Source organism: Rousettus aegyptiacus, unplaced genomic scaffold, assembly GCF_014176215.1.
Source record: "Rousettus aegyptiacus isolate mRouAeg1 unplaced genomic scaffold, mRouAeg1.p scaffold_m13_p_4, whole genome shotgun sequence".
Lineage (NCBI taxonomy): Eukaryota > Metazoa > Chordata > Mammalia > Chiroptera > Pteropodidae > Rousettus > Rousettus aegyptiacus.
Genome location: NW_023416307.1, coordinates 29,382,249 through 29,403,860, shown reverse-complemented (window position 1 = coordinate 29,403,860; position 21,612 = coordinate 29,382,249). Strand labels below are relative to the sequence as shown.

The window sequence follows — 21,612 nt, the reverse complement described above, 5'->3', positions numbered from 1 at the left end:
AAGATGTTTGCTGCATTTATTTTTGAATATTTTTTAAAAGTCATATTTAAGAAGTTCTCTTCTTCATTTGCTAAGAGAACATGCATGTGAATGTTTTATTATAATATGTTAAACTTTATCACATACTTTTCTGTATCTATTACTATGAGCATATAATTTTATCCATTTTTTTCCCCTAATACTGTGGTGTGTACTATACTGATATATATATATATATATATATATATATATATATATATATATATATAGATGGATGGATTGTAGGTTTAAATATGAAAGTCTGGACAATAAAGCTTTTAGAAAAAAAATAAGTGAATACATTCATAACCTTGAGTGGTAAAGAATTCTTAAACAGGATTTGAAAAGCTAAAGACAAAGAAAAAAAGAAAAAGAATGACAAATTCGACCATATTAAAATTAAGGGCCTTTTGTCATTGAAAGACATTATTAACAGAGTACAACTGTATGCTTGAATGTGGGAGAAATATTTGTAGTACATATATTTCTCAAGGGATCATATCCAGAGTATGGAAAGACTGTCTACAAACTAATAATTAAAAGCAGGCCACTGCTTAAACATTAGCCACAATATTAGAATAGAGATTCACAAAAGTGAAAATCCAAGTGACAACAAGCATATGAAAAAGGAATAAATTTCATTAATTATCAGAAAGGTGCAAATTAAAATCATAATGAGATACCATTATACATACCACTAGAATGACTAAAAAGAAAAATACATACACTATCAGTGTTTTCGAGCATGGAGCGACATGAACATTGCTTATAAAAGTATAAATTTTCACAATCACTTTGGAAAACTCTTTGGTAGTATCTTACTAAAGGTAAATGTCTGCATAACTTATGCACCACCAGGTATACACCTAGCAGAAATGTATAATAAACATAAAATATATAAAGGAACGTTTAAAGTTACACTATATTCCTATTAACCAAACTCGGAAAACTACGCCAATAGCCACTGTAATAGCCAGCCTCTGAGATGGCGTGCAATGTCTCTGCCTCCTGGTATTGAGATTCTTTTATAGTGGTCCCCTCTCGCATTGATACAGTTTTTGTGACCAACAGACTACAGCAGAGTGTCATTCCTGAGGCGCGGTTATCAAACACTGCAGCTTCCCTTTTGGACTCTTTTTCTCTCCAAACCCTTTCCTCCCTCCCCTCTTTTTCATTCTCTCCCTCTCCCTATCCCTCTCCCTCTCACTCCCTCAAAACTCTCTTGGGGAAGCCAGCTGCCATATCATGAGAAATGCATTGAAGAAGCCTATGTGGTGAGGAACTGAAGCTTTCTGCCAACAGACACTTAGTGAACTTGGAATCAGTTTTGCCTCAGTCAAGTCTTCAGAGGTTGAGCCTTGCTGGCAGCATAAACACGATCTCATGAGAGACTCTGAGTCAGAATCCCCCAGTGTAGTCACTCCCAGTTTTCTTATCCTCTGAAAGTGTGTGAGAGAATGTTTATTCTTTTAAGATACGAATTTGTAGCAAATTTGGGATAATCTCTTATGCAGCAATAGATAACTAATAGAATTTACAATAGAATTGAAAATTGTAGAATAATCATAAAAGGTAATACTAAACAGCAATGGGTGTGAACAAACTACAACTATGTTCAATATTATAGATAAATCTCACAAATAGGTTTAATAAAAGAAACCAGATACTGAAGAGCACACACATTGTGATTTTCAGGTTGGTAGTTACTCTCCCATAAGGCACAAGGGGGCCTCTAGGAATACCGATAATGTTCTACTCCATGTTATGATGTTCATACACCAATATGCTCATTTTGAAAAATGTATCATTCTGAACACTTAGGATTCATTCACTTTCCTATATGTATGTCATAGTTACACAGTCTAGTTGTGTTAAAAGGAAATGTATCATGACTTTCTATGTGAGGGTCTCTGACAACATATATAATAAACTATTGTTTGATGACAGTTTCTTAAAAATACAGAGTCACTTTACAGGTTGTCATTTCTTATACTGATTCTTGATAAGAATCAAGTACAAAACAGTGAATCATTGTACCTTAAAGCGATTCTCTAGAAAATTTAATCAATAAGGTACTAGTACATAGTTTTTTAATAATCAAATTTAATTCTGAGATAAGTTTAAGTGTTTCTCAAACTTTAATAGCATAAGAAACACCTAGGGGATTGACTTAAAATGTAGATACACCACCTCTACTCCCAGAGAGTCTGATTCAGCAGAACTGACAGAGGGCCATAAATTTGTATTTTTAACAGATATTCCAGTGAAACACTTTGTAAAATACTGAAATAAAATGGTACAGGTGTTTTTTGCAAACCTTGGCGTGTGTGTGTGTGTGTGTGTGTGTGTGTGTTTCTGAATTTCAAATAGAAACCATAGTTTTACTGCATGTCCACATGGTATTTGATACTTAAAAAAAATTTCTCTCTGGTCATAGACAAAAAAATGAAGTCTAAATATAAAAGCTCATATTTAAATGTCTTTGGAGAATAAAAATAATATGAACTAAAAAGAATCACATATACTTTACTGATTCTAATATATAACTTCTGTTGCATGCAGCGGGGTGATAGCTATAAAAGATATGTACCTGTAGTACAATAAAATGTCATTTTAATGTGAACCCCCCAACACACACACACACACACACACACACACACACACACACACACACACTTACATTGCAGTACAAATAGCCAACTTTGAGTCTTTAGTGAACAAAACACAAGTCAGAAAAACAAAGCAAGTTCAGTAAGTTAACAATGGTTTCTTAGAAGTTTATCTGTTCCTTCCTAAGTTATGTCCCTCACTGCAGTTCACAGATCTTCACTTGGCTGTGGAAGTGACTATGGCTTGGAAAACATGTGACTCTGACTTGGAGGGAAGAATAAACAATAGCTCTCAAAAGACAAATATCCAAAAAATCTGTTTTCATGCAAATATGCTCATAACAAACAAAGCAAGAAAAAAGAGTCCCGAAGACATAAGGTATGTAGGCAGAATTATTTATAAACTGTATTATTCTGAAACTGCCCAAGAGGCATCAGCAAGTCTTTAAAGGTCCCTTATGATCACTGTTATAAGTACTGCTGGAAATAACATACAGCAGTAATAAACCATGAGTAGCTACAGAAGAAGGCATACCATTTACTTTACCAAATGGGGCTTGTTTTTCCACTGTAGTCCCCTCTTAATAATATGAGCCCCAAAGTGAGGTCTGTGTCTAGATTTATGAAGTAAGTGAAAATGAGGAGGTCCCAGGTCCTCATGCATGCTAGCAACTTTGTAATCATGCAACAGCTTGCTGGGCAGGGGGTATAGCTACCCCTGTGTTCTGAACATTACCTAGGTCTGTCGGTGCTCATTAAATTCTTAATGGGGAAGCCAACACTATAACCAATGGAGGATTATAAATGCAGCTACCCCAGGTGCAAAATTATAGACCAGATTTTGAGCTCCCTATTGCTGAGCCTATGGATTTTTCTATTAGAATTAATATATGAAGGGATGTATGAACATGCCTATTAATATCTTCACCCTCTAGAGAGTAACTGTTTGGTCCCAGTGAGGCATGTAACATCTCCTCCTTCTCTGGGCAGTGAGCTTAAGAGTAAGTAATCTGTAGTCAGGATGGTTCCTCAGAGTGCCGAAGAATGACAAGAATGCTGGCATGCTGACAAATATCATAAGAAAAGTATATGTGTATGTATACATATACATATACAGACACACTCATATATCTATAAATACACACATATACATTTACATGGAAGGAAAAAAAAGAAGAACAAGAAGAAACACCTTCAGAACAACCTATTTTAAATATCATGATCCAGTAATAGAGAAATTACATCTGTATTAAACCAAATGTAGAAATGTATTAATCAGTGCAAAAGAACAATATGGAGCTATCTAGTTATTTTTCTCGACTGACAACTTCACTGAGGACTAGAGGTGATTCAAAACCTCATATCTCACTCTTAACCTATGGAACTTACCATGAGTAAAAGAGTTGGTGAGACCCAGTGTTGGAGGGGTCATCATGCTGCGCCTCATAATTTGAGAAAGCAATGTGGTCTATTGTAAAAATGTCCCTAGTTCTCCTTCTAGCCCTGTATCCCTACCCTTTGCAACATGATTTTCATCCAGTGGTAAAGTGTATTTCTCAACCCCTTGAAATATAGTTGGCCTTGTGACTTGCTTTGGCCAGTAGACTGCAACAGAACTGATGGCGTGCCAGTTCTGAGATTAGACCTAAGAGGCCATCTTGGACCAGCCGGGCATAGCTGCGGACCTGAGAGCTGACCACAGATACGCGAGAATCCAGCTGATTATGGCCTCGGCCAGCACAACTGCCCAACTATCCATGAACCTTTGAAGAATAATGAATAGTTAGTTATCATTTTGTGTCATCAAATTTTAACACAACGTTTTAAACAGCAATAGCTACACAATCTTTCCAACATTATGGTGAATAAGTTTTCTCTCTAAATAAAGGATTTTTTTTACGTTCCTTTAATTGGTCCTAGATTATAACCATTATCATCATCTTTGCTATCTCATATGAGATCTAGTTCTCAGCAGCTCCTACAATTACTACAGCTAATAACTTTAAAAATCCAGATTTCTGGTATAGTGCTTTCCTTAAATGTGAGGTCTTGTTCTAGCTGTAGAGATACTAGTTTCTTGTCATTAACCCTGGGCATTAGAAACGGTAGTTCAAAGGAATAGCAGCCATTACAGAAAAACCATGGGAAGATTAAAAGTGATCCAGGCATGAGGTGACTGAGGACCCCGATGAAAATTGTGGTGCATCATAAATAGCCAGACTCTCTAGTAACCTGTTTATCCTCAATCGGCACATTGAATTGAAGTCAACCTCAAAAGCTCAAGATGAAATACATTCAGAAAAATGGTTAGTATCTTTAAATCACTATGGACAGGTACAAACTGGGGGACATTGGTCCCAGGAGACTTCTCTGTAAGTGTACAGAGACAAACATCCTAATATTCTTTCTTCCTAAAAACCAAACTCTAATCGCTGAGCAGATTGTTCCTAGGCAAAGAAATCTGAAAATAACTGAGTGTTCAATCTAACTAGGTATTACATATTTGAATTCAAATGATAAAAGAAAACATATCATTTTAAATATGGACTCTCAAAAAACACTGGTGATAACAACATATTGGAAAATCTACAACTTGTAAGAGATTGTAAAATATCATCAAGACAAAAAAAATAAAATAAAATAAACATTTGTATTCCCCTGACTCCTGCAAATTTATTGCATTGGCCCAGGGGTAGCTTCCACATGAAACCCTTGCTTCTGGAGACAGAAGGAACAATGAGAAGAGGTCACAGTTGTTACTACTTTAAACCATTGTCACGTGTGCTTCCATGGCCAAGTTCGCAAATATCAGCAACACCAGTTGCAAAGAAACACAAAATTTAAATGAGAATGAATTTCACACTTGAGGCAACAGGCGGCTTTACATTTGGATATGACATTCAGAGCTATGTAAAAATACTACTTTGCATACAGAGTATTAAATGCTTTCCCTTGGAAACCGATTCATGTTCTGTATGCCAGGACCAAGGGAAAACTGGCAATGCTGACTGGCAGAGCCTTTCATTTAAGTTACAGAATTCCAAGAAGGAATATAATTTCACCCGAAGCATTTCTTATGAAGAAAGGAAATGAGTGAACCTTTGGGGAAAGGTGACAAGCACCTACAATGCGAGAAACATATTATTTGGAGACAGAGAAACTATAATTTTCCCCAAATTGGCAGTGAAAATGACTACAGAAATTTGCACAATCGTTTTAAATAACATAGCACAGTTGACCAGATTACCTTTTTTAAAAAACAACAACAAAAAAAACAAAACAAAAAAACCTTAAAGTTCTTGGAAAGCAATATATCTGGATATTTTAAAAATTAACTGTCATGGTAAGAGTCAATAATTATTGAGGATCTGCCATGCGAGACTTGTGTAGCTGTTTTTATATAGTAACCCTGGTCCTCACAACAGTCCATCAAAATGGATGTTGTTATTCCAATTTAAAAGTAAATGAGAGAAAATTGACATATAATTTGCCAGAGGTCAATCAAAAGTACATTAATGATTTAAATTGTTTTGATTTAAATGATTTTAATTCTGCTTTTTGCCTTCTACATTTGTCATTATTCATTTTTCGCTGGCTCTATGAACACATCAAAGTCAGAATTATTTAAGGACCAAAACAGACTCCTCTAGATCTTTTTTCTCTTCCCTGTCTCTCTATTCTGTTACCTGATAATCTTCCAAATCCCTCTATTCTCCATTCAGAGATCTATTTTTTATTTATCTTCTTATTCCCAAACTCTTGCTCAACTAAATTTCAGAGTCACACTCCTTGAAAACAACATGCGGATTTTGGACACTGAAGATTTCATCAAAACTGGCATACCTCTGAGCTGTCCTCCAGGTAGCAAACTAAGTTACACAGGTTCAGGAGGTAACCTGTCTTCTCCTGAGGACATCTTTCTGTACCAAATATCCTTAGTAGCATGCATATTGTCAACACTTCATTTAATTGTTAATGTTGATTTCTATGTGTTATAATAAATAAGAACTTAAGTTTGGTAAAGAGCGCAGAATTTAATACTATGACTTCTTTTCAGAGCAGATGCATTTTAATTCAGATAACTAAAACCACTCAAACTCTTTGACCTTAAAGCTGACATGTAATTAATCTTTAATAAGTTATTAATATTTTTTGCAAAGTTTTAAAAGGCCTTGCTAGGTACTAATAAAATTATTAAATTTGAAAAATTAGCCCTGAACAGATGAGTGAGAAATTTTACTGTCTTGTCAGGTGGATAGTGTACTTGAATATAAAGTGAGCGAGGATGTGCCATTTTGCAAAGGGTGTCTTTTGCAAACATTTGCATGGCACTCTTAAAACTATTCATCATCTAATACATCATTTTTTCATAAGTTTTCAACTAGAATTGTCTTCTTTTGTTTTCAAAAATCTAAAAGAGAAAAAAAGTATATAAAGTCCAAGAAAGTGCAATATTAAACTGCAGAGAAGATACCATAAAAATATAATTTAAGATTGATGGCAATAATAATTGAAGAGACTAAACTGGAATTGACTTCTTTACCATTTTCGCAGTACTGTAATATTGAAGTTTCCCCATTGTTTCTCCTTAGATAATTTTCCAAGTTTGAACATAATAGAAGTGAAAAGATCTTTGTAAAGCATAAAGTACTATTTTATCATGATATGATTATTGACATATATATTCTTTAAATATATATTGAAATATATATCAGATCGCTTGATCACATAGTTTGTTAGAGACATTCTCTACAGAAATGCAAAATTTTAAGTATACTATGAATGGGCATGTGAGCATTATCATCTTGCATTCTCTTACAATGAAGATCTGTTAGATTCTATAATATAATGAAATATAACTTCCTAGTAATAGCTAACACACATTATCCTTGTGGGAATATACAGGCAATTGCAATGATATTACAGAACTTCTTCCTCAAGATTTGAAAGTTTTAGACTGATCTTCCAAAACACATTAATTATGTGGAGACTCTCACAAGGGTAGACATCCAGGAAGTCTGATATCTTTGCCGCTGTGCTAAAGTGAGACACATTAAGTGGTCTGCAGGCTTCCTTCCCTTTCTTCTCTATATTCAGACAATTGATTAATGATGGCACAAAAACACAGTTAGTAAGATCGACAGTATCTTAAAATAGCAGAAAGATTTTTTTCTCCTGGTTTCTTGGGCCTGTCATTTTTATTAGAGAGAAAAGCAAATACAGATACTTCAGACTTAGCATCACTATTGTCTCTGAAGCCAACAGGCAGTCATTTATTCTAACTTGAAAATAACTATTATGATCAATCAGACATTTAAAATTCAGTCATTTCAAACTGTTTGAAAATTAATATTCATCTTTCTTTTGATTTTTCCTTTCATATTCTATCTCCTTTTGGGACCAGGAGATAGAAATTATTCATAATGTAGTTACAGACACTTTCCTTCAATGTGTTCCCAGAAAATAGACTATATTAGAAAGTTACAAGGTAATTTTACATTGCTGTATTATCGATTGCGACACTCCCTAATTTTAGAGATACTAAAATGTCAAAAAACTGTGACTTCAAATACATAATATAAATATTGTATATGTGTGTATATAAGAGAAAGGGATGAAGACAGAGTAGGAGACAAGTTAAAACTTCACAACAGAAAAATTTAATGGGTGAATAAAGTTACTTTTTCAAGTATCTATTAGCACAATTATTTAAATACATTCTTTGCAATTTTAATGTGGAAGCAAATTTCCAGGTATTTGATTTCATTTCAAAATAATAACTCATGGATTCTGAATCATTTCTATTGTGAGTTCATTGGATCTGACCTTCTAGAGTGAGAGGGTTCAAGAATGAGTAAGATTCATCAACAGGTAAATGACATGGGTCGATGACCAGAAGGGATAATATACCTTGAAAAGGCCAAGAATATTTTAAATATTTAAATATTTTCTATGTTGACAGAGAAAAAAAGTGGGTTAAAGGTTTTGTTTCCTTCAGTCAAGCTATAGAACACAGCCTATGGGCGTTATTTTTACTTCATCAGTTTCCATTCATTGTTTAATTTCAACCAGCATGTCATTCTTTCCACTGAATGTGTGTCTTTCAAAAATTACCAAGTTCTAAATCATAAATTCTTTGCTTGTTGTCTGTTTTTTCTTTTCTTTTTAAAGTAGCATATGAGGCAGTTATGATGCTTTTCTTTTTGACAGTCATTTTTATCTGGAATTATATCTTTGAGTTCTATTTCCTTTTCACCTTTTCCTTCCTTCCTAAAGCAGGACTCATGAACACAGATCCCAGCACCAGGCCCCTTAACACACAGGAGAAAGTAGGTGGAGTCCCAGCAGGTGAATTGCCAGGGAGTAGATAAAACTATGACCAACTGGAAAGTGCCTGCCCACCTCTCTCTTCCCTCCCCCTCCAAACAAGAGGTTTAAGCTAATTTGTTCCCACGCAGGAATATCGGCCCAATGTTCCTACATCTGTTATTTTAAATATTGAATCACATATTTTAGAAGAAATTTGCCTGCCATTCAAAACACATCTGCAAGTCAAATTTAGCTCTAAGGCTGCCAGTTTGTAACAGCTGTTCTAAATAAATGTCGATCTCATTCACTGGTTTCCCTTTCTCTGCATCCCCCTAAATAGAGAGAATTTAGTGAGTTTCTGCTCATAGTCTTCTTGGCTTTCCCCTTTAGCTCCTTCTCCTTTGTCATCTCACCCAACTCATCTCTATGTTGAAGGTTCTCACATCTACACTACTAGTTGCGGTCTTTCCTTTGAGTTCTTAGGATCTGATTTTTCTAACATTATTGGTCATGCTTGTCCTGCTCAGCACATCCCAAGCTATACATACCAAATAATTTTCAAACTTCGGTCATCTTTCATTTTCCACATCTATTCACTAAAACTTGAGACTTGGGTTCCGATCCTAACTCCTTCAGTTATTAACAATGTGGCCTTAGGCAAATTGCTTTATATCTCTGTCTCACTTTCTGTACCTGGGAATGAGGATAATTATAGTCCCTACCCCACAAGGTTATCATGAAGATTAAAAACTTATTGACTAGATAGCAGGATACAAAATGGAATTCTTTTGTTGTCCCAGATTTGCAGCAGAGACCTCAAATCAATGTGTGCTAGACAGTTTATTCAAGCCTTGCTAGAAGAATGTTAATCTAGTTTTGTTATTCTTAGCTGTTCAGTCACTTTGAGGGTATATAATAAATAGTACAGATTAATTTTTAAAGATTAAAAGATATTTTCTTTAAGGAAAGGTTTTCGTTTTGTTTTGTTTGTTTGTTTTGCCTATAACTGAGTATAAGTAAGTAGTAAATGCCTTTTCCAAAGGTGTAATGTATATGAACTTATTTAATCATCACAAGAATTTGCTGAAGTAAGTCCTTCATTAGCCTCATAGTACAGATGACAAAAGTAAAGCTAATTAAGAACTTACCTAATATAACAGAGAACCTAACTGGAGAAGCCAGAATGGGAGGTCAGGCAGTCTGGTGCAAGGTTACAGCAATTCATTATCGTCCTAGATACCATCTTTGAAATTGTCAGGGACTGCTGCCTTCCTACTCGCCTCTCTATGGTGTGCTTTCCCTTCACTTTAAGCCAAGTACAGAGGGTTGAGTGAGTCACTTTGAGAGCTTAATTTGTGCCTTCTGGAAATTGAGAGACTCAGGAGCTGGTATCAGACTCATATCTGAAAGACTAGAGAATGGAATTTCCATCAGTGGCAAAGTACAGGAGCACCTTTCCCACAGGCTGCGTACTAGCCCCATAGAGGTCAACTTGGAAAGGGATCCCAGAATAAAAGGTCAAAGGGGAAGAGCAGGGTGAGGGCAGAGTGAAGTCCTCACTTTTGAGATGGGCTAGGCAAGGGAACAAGCTTTAAATTGATTTGAAATTAAAAGTTTGGTAAGATAGAACTATGCTTTTTAACTGAATTATACAATAACAAGTCATGTTATCTTTCTGGGACCTCATCCAGTAGCAGGGAAAAATGAATAGACAGTGAGGCTGAGCAGAGCAGAGATGTGATGATAATCTACACATCATAGCTGAGATCACAATCATTTACTCCTCAACAACTTTTAGATCCTTCTATTACTTCCAAAAGAAAGGTCACATTCTCTAATGTGGCACCCAAGGCTTTTCACCATTTGACCTTTCTTCTATCCCTTTTACCTTCATCTCCCATCACATCCAAATTTAAATCCAGTCATACTCCAGTGATATGCACAAAATACAAGCATATCATTTCACAAAATTAGGCCATTCATTTCTCACATTAGTCACCCTGTCTGGCATGAACGTTATAGAAGCCCACCATTCAAATTTTACTTATTCTTTAAGGTTCAGTTGATAATCCACCTCTTCAGTGAAGCCTCCGGGGATTCCTCCAAATGGGGAATCACAATTTCTTATCACACATCTATTATTTAATTCCTTTTTAAAATATAATTAAAATCTGTGGTTTATACACCTTTTCCATCCACTAAATTATGAATGACTTCCTTGAGGGCAAGAAGACATTTTACATTTTTTAGCATTCTCTATAGCAATTAATAAATGATATGTACACAGAAGACTCAACAAAATTAAAATTTAATGAGTATTGTGACCTGAGACCTTTATCACCTTCAATGCACTATGCAAATTCTCAGGACAATCTACACCATATGAATCTTCTTAAGGTATACTATGTATTAATCTATTTAATCATCATAAGAATCTGATGAGAAAAGTCCATTTTTAGCCCCATTTTACAGATAAGGACACTAAGGCAAACATAAGTACTTACCTAATGTAACAGCCTGAGTGGAGTATGATAGGTGGTCAGGACTTACAATATATCTTTGCTTGTAAAGGAAACAATGATATCTGGACACAAGCATATCAAAAAGCAAATTAGAAAATAAAGTGTTCTGCATGTCATATTGGTTCTTATATTTAAATATTGAAGAATTACAGTATTAGGATGAATACATGTCAAATGAATAAAAATAAGTATTCAGTCATAAGTAGATAAAAATTTCAAAATACCATGTGCCCAACGAATAATGAACAAAGGATGTATGTGTGTGTGCGTGTGTGTGTGTGTGTGTGTGTGTGTACAGTATGTGCATTAGACAAGTAGAACTTTTTGATGACTCATTTTGTAGAAATAAGAATTTATTTTGTGCTCTGCCAGATATTCAATTCAGGGCTCTGGAAGCAAGCAGCAAGAGTAATCACAGATTGCTATAGGCAGCTAGCCAGCTATATGTACTGACATACAAAGAGAATTTTAAACAGTTAAGATTGGGCAGCCCTATAAAAACAAAAAGGACTGAGACCACTCAGCATCTGAGGAATGCAAAAAAAAAAATCATCTGCTTGTCACTTATCTGTCATCAGGCTCTGTCCAACTGGACAGGCAGGTACACTGGCTAGTATCAAGGTCCCACTGAGAATTATTATTACTGATGTGGTGCAGCAGGCAGCTTAGTCTGTGGAAATAAGTTGGACAAGCTGCACATAGACAAAGAAAAAGCACTCTCCTTCCATTATTAAATTGAACATGGGCTGCTATGGCACTTGACATTTCAACAATATTCTTGGCTGTATCAGTCACTCTTTTTGAAATCTATGATGTGGGCCAAAAAGAGAACAACCTCAATCAAACTTTTTGACTATTCAGTTTTTTCGATGGACTCTTAATGTTCTCTATTTTCTTTAAATTTTATACCAGGTAGCTATGATATTTAATATAAACGACCATCATCTTCTTTTTAGATGTGTGGTGTTTGTATAAACTCTACTGATTATCTAGTCCTCAGTTGCTAATTACATGCAAATTACCTTACAAGTTACTAATTGTCCCTTGATTCGGTGCCTTCATTCATAAAATGGAGAAAACCCAACTCAGTTGGTTGTTCTGAGGATTAGATGAATGAACTGATAAAAAACACAGCATAGTGTACAGAATAGGCATTCAATCACTTTGAAAAACATATTACCATTATACAGCACATAGCTATAATTACCACATTGTGTTATTTACTACACATTGAATTGTATATATTATATAAATATTACATATTATGTACTACCTAGTTGAACCCCTTCCTTTTAGTTATAAAATCTAAGAGCCAGAGATATTTATTCCCTTTTCTAAGGTGCTTTGCTATATTTAAAAGAAAAGACTGCATACATTGGAGGTGAGTACAGAAATAAATAAATCTAAAATCTTGAAAGGAAGCTAAGAAATCATGAAAACATCATTGTCTGATGTTGCTAGTCTTCTAATCCTTTGAAAAGCTTCTTCTGAAAAGTGCTTTCAGAAACGGAATGGAGTCCATGAAGCTGTGGTGCTGGCTATAGAACTACTGTTTTCCTTCTTGTTTTGCTGCTGATCTCATCTTAAAAGGCCTGACAATTCAATTCAGTTCAGTGTAGGCTACTGAATATTTTTCAGTACTATAAAACTCTGTATTTCTCATGTCTTTTTTTCACTTGGTGGACTATTTCTATGAAAATTTGGTCCCAAATTTCTTTACTAAATTGTCAGGAATGTTCTTTAATTGACTTTAGCATATTTTTAATGAGCACCCTTTGTATATCAAGATCTGAAGGAATAAAAAAAATGATAGTTTTAATCATGTACAAACAGACAATTATAATACAATATGATAGGTGAGGCTATGGAAGGAAGAGATTTAGAATTTTTGTTAGTTTATATATACTGGAAAATAAAAATTCTTGAAGAATTTTAACAGGCAATAAGAATGGAGGGAGAAAAATTTTATTAGCGGAAGAGTAAGAAACCATGGCATCACATTTTAAAATTACATGGTGTTCAGGGGAGTGACTAAAGTATGTGAGATATGTGTTAGAGTAGTCAAAATGATGTTAGAGACCTACAGATGATGAGCCTTTAGTATCCAAAACTATTCATGGAATTAAAGCATTAGCCAATCACTGAGGGTTATAAAGTAAATGCCAGCATTGGCTTCGACTTTATTTTTAAAAATTTAACTGAGCTGTTATAGAATGTGATAAGAATAGGGGAGAGAGGAGGTCGTGGGCCCCTTTTGATGAGGATGTGCTGAAAAATGACAGCCAACTTGAATATTACCTTTTTGAAAACAGAAGAGAAATATCCTGAAGACCAGATGCACGACTCCCTAACTTAATGCCTTTATGTCACTGTACCTGAAGACCAGATGCACGACTCCCTAACTTAATGCCTTTATGTCACATGTCCTTCTGTCCCCACAGAGGATGAAGATATGGACTCATTGGTAATGACATACCCATCAGTCCTCAACCATATCCCTATTTAAAACTGAATTTTCACAATGGCTTTTTGAAAGACCTGTCACTTTTTCAGTGTTGCCTCTCTGTTGCACTTCTCAGTGGGAGCTGACATTTTGCTGATACTTCATCAGGCTGGACTGCCTGCTGAGAGCCAGATTGGTAAGGGATATGCAACTCACTGCTGGAAAGGAAGGAAGATGTATTATTTAAATACAATTTATTTTACAGCAACTTTAAAAATCAGATTTAGGATTGTTTCAGAGAGGTTGAAAACATATTATTGCATCTCACTTCTTCGAATAGGAAGATACTTAGAATTTTTGTTTTAAAAGATTTTTATTTGTTTTGTTTTATTTTGCTTTACATGTACTCATTTTTTCTGCCTTATGTGTCTGACTTATTTTTGACAATGGTGTGTCATAAAGGAAATGCCAGCCCTGACTTATGGTAGGTATGTTACAGGTAGTTGAGAAACAACTCAGAGGTTGTTTAAGGGAACAAATGGTTAACCTAGATCTAAGCCAATACTCCAATCACATGAATTCTGGAGAAAAGTAGTGAGGAGGCTGTATCTACACATAAAGCAATCCAACGTTTTTGTTTTTTGAATTTTGAATCATTTCAGTCAAAAAACTTATTTTTGTTTTAAAAATAAAATACTCGTTTTATATCACTTTGGCTACTACTGTAGATAAACTCAACTGATATGAAATAATAGAAAAATAAAAATAAATAAAAACAAATAGACTAAATAGAGAAATTTTGGTTGGTTGGAACTATTTCTTGATTAATTTAATTCAACCTAAAATGTCAAACCAGTTATCTGTTTAGAAACAGCAAAGTAAAATGAACACCTGAAAAGTAACCATTTCTTAATACCAAAAGAGAAAGTAAAATTAAGAAACCATTTTGTATGTTCAGAATATATTATTTGCCAGCTAGTGGTATACCAAAGCTGTTACTAACAGCCTGAGAAAGCCAATTGTTAAATTTTTGGAAATTTTTGCCAGCCAGTTGACATTAACATTGGTTGCCTGAAGTCACCATGGTGGGAACATCACAGTGTGGAAATTGGCAAATGCTACAAACCAGGGTTTTTATATTTTAGAGAACCAGTTGTTAAACGTTTACCTGCTTACCTCTACAGAAGGTTTACACCTGTGTTCAGCATGGTTTTCATAATGTTTAATAATGTTTAATCATCATCATTTCATTACGATTTATCATTTCATGATGTTTGATTATATGATATTTAAAGCACAAATTGTAGTTGAATTTAGTATCTCCCTTCTAGTGTCTTCTCCCTCATTCTCTCTTATTTTCTTTCCTTCAGTAGTGGAGAAGCCTCTTTTGTAAATGCTCATTAAAAATATGGCAAAATTCAGAGAAGTAATAACAAAATGACTGAGGGACAGTGAATGGAATTTCTGAAGAGAAGGAAATGAAGTGTTCAGAGGAAGCATTACAGCCATACCTTGTTTGCTCTTCCCTTTCCTGTGCTTGCAGATAATACTCTTCATCTGTTTTTTCTTTTCTTTCTTTTTCTTTCTTTTTTTTCTTTTTCTTTTTCTTTTTTTTTTTTTTACAAATTGATGGTTTGTGCAACCCTGTGTCAAGCAAATCTTTAGGTGTCATTTTCCAATGGGCTCAGATGATTAACATTTTTATCAATAAAGTATTTTTAAATTAAGACATGCATATATTTTTAGACATAATTCTGTTGCACACTTAATAGACTACAATACAGTGTAAATATAACTCTTATATGCACTGGGAAACCAAAAATATTTGTGTGATTTGCTTTATTGAGAAATTTGCTTATTGTGGTGGTCTGGAACTGAACCAGCCCAGGTATGCCTGCGCTAAGTTCTTTCAGGGATTTTTAAAAAAGAGTTTTAGTGGTGCTGCTAAGCAAGGCTCAATATCTACATATGTGAAACAAAAGAACACAGTCTTAAATTAAAAGTTCAATTAGATTGAAGGAAAACATCTTCACTATTTAGGAACAGTTAAGTCCACCTGACAATATGTTAAGAACAGACAACTATCTTACTTGGATATTTAGTCAATGATTGATCTGAAGATGATTTATTATCCTCTCTGATTGTTAAGAAAGAAAATGGGAAAGACAAAATGTACAAAGGGAAAAAACTTTTCACCCATAGTCCAACCATCTAGAGATGGCCACTGTTAACAACTTCTGTCCTCTCTACTACAATTTTCCACATGCACACATGGAGACATGTTCTTACAAATTTGAATCATTCCTTATACACATCATTTAATGCCAATGTCAATTCTCCTGACATTACACATTCTTCCAAAACGTGAATCTTAATCACTTTAGAATGGTCCATTGATGTGTTACAGAAGTTGTTTAATCATTTCCCTCTGGTGGATATTTAGGTTGTTTCTATTTTGTAACTGACTATTATAAATAACTGGGATAAAGAATAAGCTGGAACTACTCTCAAATTATTTGGTAAAATGCCTGATATATATAAGGCTAAACTGCTCTTCTTAGAGATTGTACATTCTTATTGAGAGTATGAGGGTATCTCTGAAGCCACAGATGCCCTCCCCCAACACTGTTTAGAGAATGAAAAAACTACAACCTACATAACCCAGAGTTTTCTAACACAGTGAAATAAAAACTCTTTGAAAAAATAATTATTTTCCCCAAGTATTTGTATTTATAACTTCTAAAAATTAGAATTTAAATAAAGCTAATATCTTTAGAAATAGCTTTTTGTCTCTTTTGCCTCTTAAACGTACGACCTTGTATCCTGTACATATTTTTTACAGTTTGTTATGCAGAGTAACTGGGTTTTAAATTCTGTAAGCACCATAACAGGATATTTAGAGAAATGTATGCTTCTCTTCAAACACAAGCCCCTTTTTAAATGCCACACATTCTTTGTGGTATATGCATGAAGCATTTTTAATGAGTCCTATCCTTTGGTTCCATTCATTTTACTAAATATCTTATTATGATGATTATATAATTGTGTTTGTGTCTGTGTATAAAATCAGATAATAAGATATAACACAAACATTGAACTGGGCTAGGAGTCGGGGAAAATTTTTGCCTATTCAGTTTAATGCATTATGTCATATATCAGGTTGTCAACAAAATTAGGACACTCATCATCAAAAATCTCTCAGGACTATCATGATTCATCCTCCTGGGGTTTGAAATCATTCTAGGATTTCAAATTCAAGAGAGATGTAACCTAATTATTTAATTAATATTTTAAAGAATGATCACTTTATCTTCCTCTTCATTTGTTTTTCAATAGCCTATTTATGTCACCTTGACAATTGGAACAGTGTAAACTTTGTCACTATCTGCTTAATAATTATTCCATTAAAGTTGAGTTAGACAAAAGAAAATGTCACTTCACTGTGGAAATAGCAACTAACTACCTTTTGAATATGTAAATTCTTACCTTTAAGCTTTTTTTTTTTTTAAGCAAACAAGTAGGTTAGGAATAGCCGACTGCTGCACCAGCACACTTTCATAACTGTTTGAAATGCTTGTCAACAGTGCCAGAATGACAGTCCTAAAGTAAAAACTACCTAGTTACATCCAGAAAAATCTCATGCAGAGACCTTGTCCTATCACTCTTGCTTGAGGGTTATTCTTAGGGGCAGTAATGCATTCCCCAAATGATCAGATGATTAACTAAGTGCTAAACGCTATCCTGGTGTTACATTTTATATTTGCATTTAAGTTTCTGGTTTCACTTGCTTGCCAGTTTATAGAAAGTACTAAGCATTAAAAGCTAATTCAGACTACTATTCACACCTCATAAAATCATAGACCATCACAAACAAGAGACTTTTGCTAACATATATTAGACACATTTGAAATAGCAATGTAAAAATAATATTGTAATAACTATAGGAGGTGTCAGAGGGGTACTAGACTTACTGGGGTGATCACTTCGTGAGTTATATAAATGTCTATTCACTATGCTGTACTTTTGAAACTAAGGCATTATTGTATGTCAACTGTAATTGAATTTTTTTTTAAAATGATTAAAAAAAAATACCATCATTACCATCCAGCTCAGAGTTTTCCTCAAGTTCTCAAGTTGCTCTGATCCACGGTGGAGAGAGCAGAGAAGGTAATCCAAGCAGAGTTAAGAGAGGTTAGGTAAGAGGCACAAGCAGAAAAGGAGATAGCAGGGTAGTGGTTTTACTGGCTTTTTGAAGCAGATTCACTTTAACTTTTTATCAGTCTATAATCTGCTCCCACTCAAATAAGGATGATAAGCAAATTCTTTAGAGTGCCTTTAAGTATGACTTTAAGTACTATGGTAGATTGGTTCCAAAGATGGCTGAAACCTATCTCCCAGCTTGCAGGTATTTTGCAATGAGATTTTGCTACTCCTCTCAACAGGAGGTAGAATCTCTTTCTCTTCCTCTTGAATCTAGCTGGCGTTAACCAATGGAATGTGGCACAAGTGATGATGTGTGGCTTCTGAAGCTAGGCTTTCTGACACAGCAGCCATGAGTGACACCAGGTGAGACCAGCAGGAGAACTATCTCATCAACCCACAGAATTAAAAGAAATGACAAATCATTGTTTTAAGCCACAAAATATTGAGATGATTTGTTTTACAACAATAGATAATTGAGAGATGTACCCTAAAATAATGTGTCATAGAGCAGTCAGGAAAAAAAAAAAACACACACACATTTGTAAAGCTAACAAGTTTACTGACTTTGTTGTTTATCTTGTCTAAGTTAATGACTTACGTATGGTACAGGCTTTTCCTGTGTAACCAGAAGGACAGTCACAGTTTCCAGTTTTTTCGTTGCATTGACCTCCATTCTCACAGGGGTCACAGGAGAACTGGCACTCTTGTCCCCAGAGGCCATCAGGGCAGGCTTGTAAAATAAAAAAAAGAGAAAGAAAAGAGCTAAGGCTTGTAATAAATTGCAAGATGGCCCCAGATTTCTAATGTTGACTAAGTGAGTTGGGAAAGTGTGCATATGTGTGCTTATGTGTGTGAGTGCATATGTGTACCACTGAACTGCAAAATAAGAAACATTTGAGTAGCCTCCAAGGATTTATAGTACTTCCAAAAATATTCCCTGAAGAAATCAACATAATGCTATATCCTGTCACTTTGGAACTACAGATACAGAGGTTGGCTTTTTGCTGAAAATGTGGTTTTTCAGACAATAACAATGGAAGCAATTTAGATATATGCCTTTGGAGGCAGTTGCACACAACAAAACCTGAAAATGAGATGTAATTTGTAAGGGAAGCTTAGGAGGCACGGTGCTTGGGAAGCTGTCTCCAAATGGTTGCTTGAATCCTGTTCTTTTAGTCTTTGCTTCTTTTGTAAGCCAGAATAATCACCCGAGAGGTTTGTAATTTGTGTATTTTATAAGACCATATGATGTACAAAGTGGAGACAGAGGAAATGTGTGCTGCTTTGTTGAATGCCCTTTGAACTGGAAAAGCTTAGCTGATGCTGCAGGGACCACTGAGGGCTCAGTTAGAGGTTTCAGCATATGTCCTACCATGGCAACCACTGGAATTAGAAATCTGGTCACAAGTATTCTTTTAACACAGTGAAAACAGTGAAACTTTCCTAAACATACAACAATTGCGGAAAGTAACGTGGAACCTATTTGAACTTCTTGTCCTGGGCAGTTTCAATGAATGACAGAATTACTAAATTTTCTAGGATGTCTGTACCATTCTTGACTATTATCTGTTGATCATTTACTCTGTGCTAAGAGTTTTACATAAATTAGCTCACATTTTCATAAAAACTACTATACAACATAAGCAACATTAGCTCCATTTTACTTAAGAAACTGAGGCTTGGAGAGGTTAAGTGATTTACTCTGGATCACACAGCTAATAAAGAACAAAGTCAGGATTTGAACCCGGATCTTCCGGCCTCTAAAACTGGTGCTCTCAGGCATTACAGCAAACTCATGCTGCAATGCTAGGTACTCAGCACCTTTCATGTCAATTAACCTGCTTATAGACACCCACCAGAGTTCAAAATGTGTTCATCCAGTGTGGAACAAACAAACAAATTTGTCCTTATTATGACGACACAAAGGTTGAATAGGCCTCCTCAGATAAACTCAAGAGGCTTGCTGGGCCAGTGACCTCCACATTCAGAGGTCTGCCTGCAGCTAGGGTCCAAAATACCCTAGGCTACAAACTAATCAAAACAAAAACATTGGCTGTTTCTAACCTCTCCCCCTTCCTTCCTTCCTTCCTTCCTTCCTTCCTTCCTTCCTTCCTTCCTTCCTTCCTTCCTTCCTTTCTTTCTTTCTTTCTTTCTTTCTTTTTTGCTATTTCACAGATTAGTGTAGAAACCAGCTCTTTTGCTCTTAAAAGTCATTGCTGATGGGCTAAATAAGTCCTGGGGCTGATTGTGGAGAGCACTGTTCATTAGTGCCATTGAAACAATTTGCGGTCTTTAATTAACTATTCATCTGCAATCTAGACACAGGTCTAGAGTCAAGAGTTTTAAAAATATGTCTGGCTCTAGGAGCACTTGGGCTACTTCACTCTTTTTAAAAAGAAAAAGAAAAACAGGCCTGATTTTCATCATGCACAACTGTTGGAGAGCTCTTTTTGCCTTGATTTTAGCTGCCAATCATGGCGATTCCATTCACCCACTCTGCTCTGATTCATAATTTCATTTTGTGGTTAGACAAAAATATCAGAATTGGACAAAGTTATCTGATTGAAAAATAATATGTTTTCCAGAGATTATGGTGACCTCTCTATTTTGCTGATTTACATATACTTTCAACTCATTTTCCTTCACAGTGGGAATCTCAGAAGCATTTTCCAATATAGTATATTCAGCAGCTGCTTTAAGAAAATGTTGTCAGAATAAATTAAATTTACTCAGGTGTGTTTATATGGTATTGTCTCCTCATGCATTGATTTCCAGGGCTTTGCTTCTCTAGTGGCGATATGAATAAAGGCTGACCTAGTCTTAAAAATCAGTGAAAGCAAGTTTAGAGATTGGCATGGGCCCTGCTCTTATACCATATAAAACACATTCATGTCAGGCCTCTGTTCCTCAAGTTCTTTACCCCGCTACCTAGAAAGTCACAATCCCTAAATAGCCCTCTCTCCACAAAATCTAGATGAACATTCTGCCCAGACTCTGGTTCCACAGACACGGGACAGCCTGGACAACTCTTACTCCCTTGCAGTGAGCTCTGACAAGCCCTGCAGACACTGAAGATGACAAAGCCAGGAGCAGGGTGTAGCACACGAGAGACAAAGACAACCCTCAAATCCAGAGCTGGTCTCTGTGAGCAGACCCCACAGCATGACGACTGGCTTTCAAATCTATCAAATTCTTTGATTTTAAGTAAGATCGTCCTTTGGACCACTGCAAAGGCAAAGAGTTCACTTGCTATTAGTGATGATAATTTTATTTGTTATATGTTCAGGCTTTCTATATACTAAAGAGAAAAAAATGCTGTGATAATTTCTCTTGAATAAAATAGTAACACGTGCTTGATTCAAACAGAATACATAACATGAGAAAAATATATAAAGACTAAAATGGAAGATTTTTGTTTATTATGTTAAGAACATATTTATTGAGCAATTCCTATAAATCAGGATTATTCTAGGATTTTGGGAATACTTTGCTGAACAAAATAAACAGA

At 35.1% G+C, this 21,612-nt stretch overlaps 1 protein-coding gene across 1 annotated transcript in view; it reads right to left on the bottom strand.

The window, feature by feature from the left end:
* Positions 1 to 21,612, bottom strand: part of LOC107512506 (multiple epidermal growth factor-like domains protein 6) — a 495,076-nt gene that overhangs the window by 54,980 nt on the left and 418,484 nt on the right. The window contains 1 exon segment of the mRNA XM_036219008.1: positions 18,703 to 18,834. Within this exon segment, the coding sequence (XP_036074901.1) occupies positions 18,703 to 18,834 (132 nt within the window).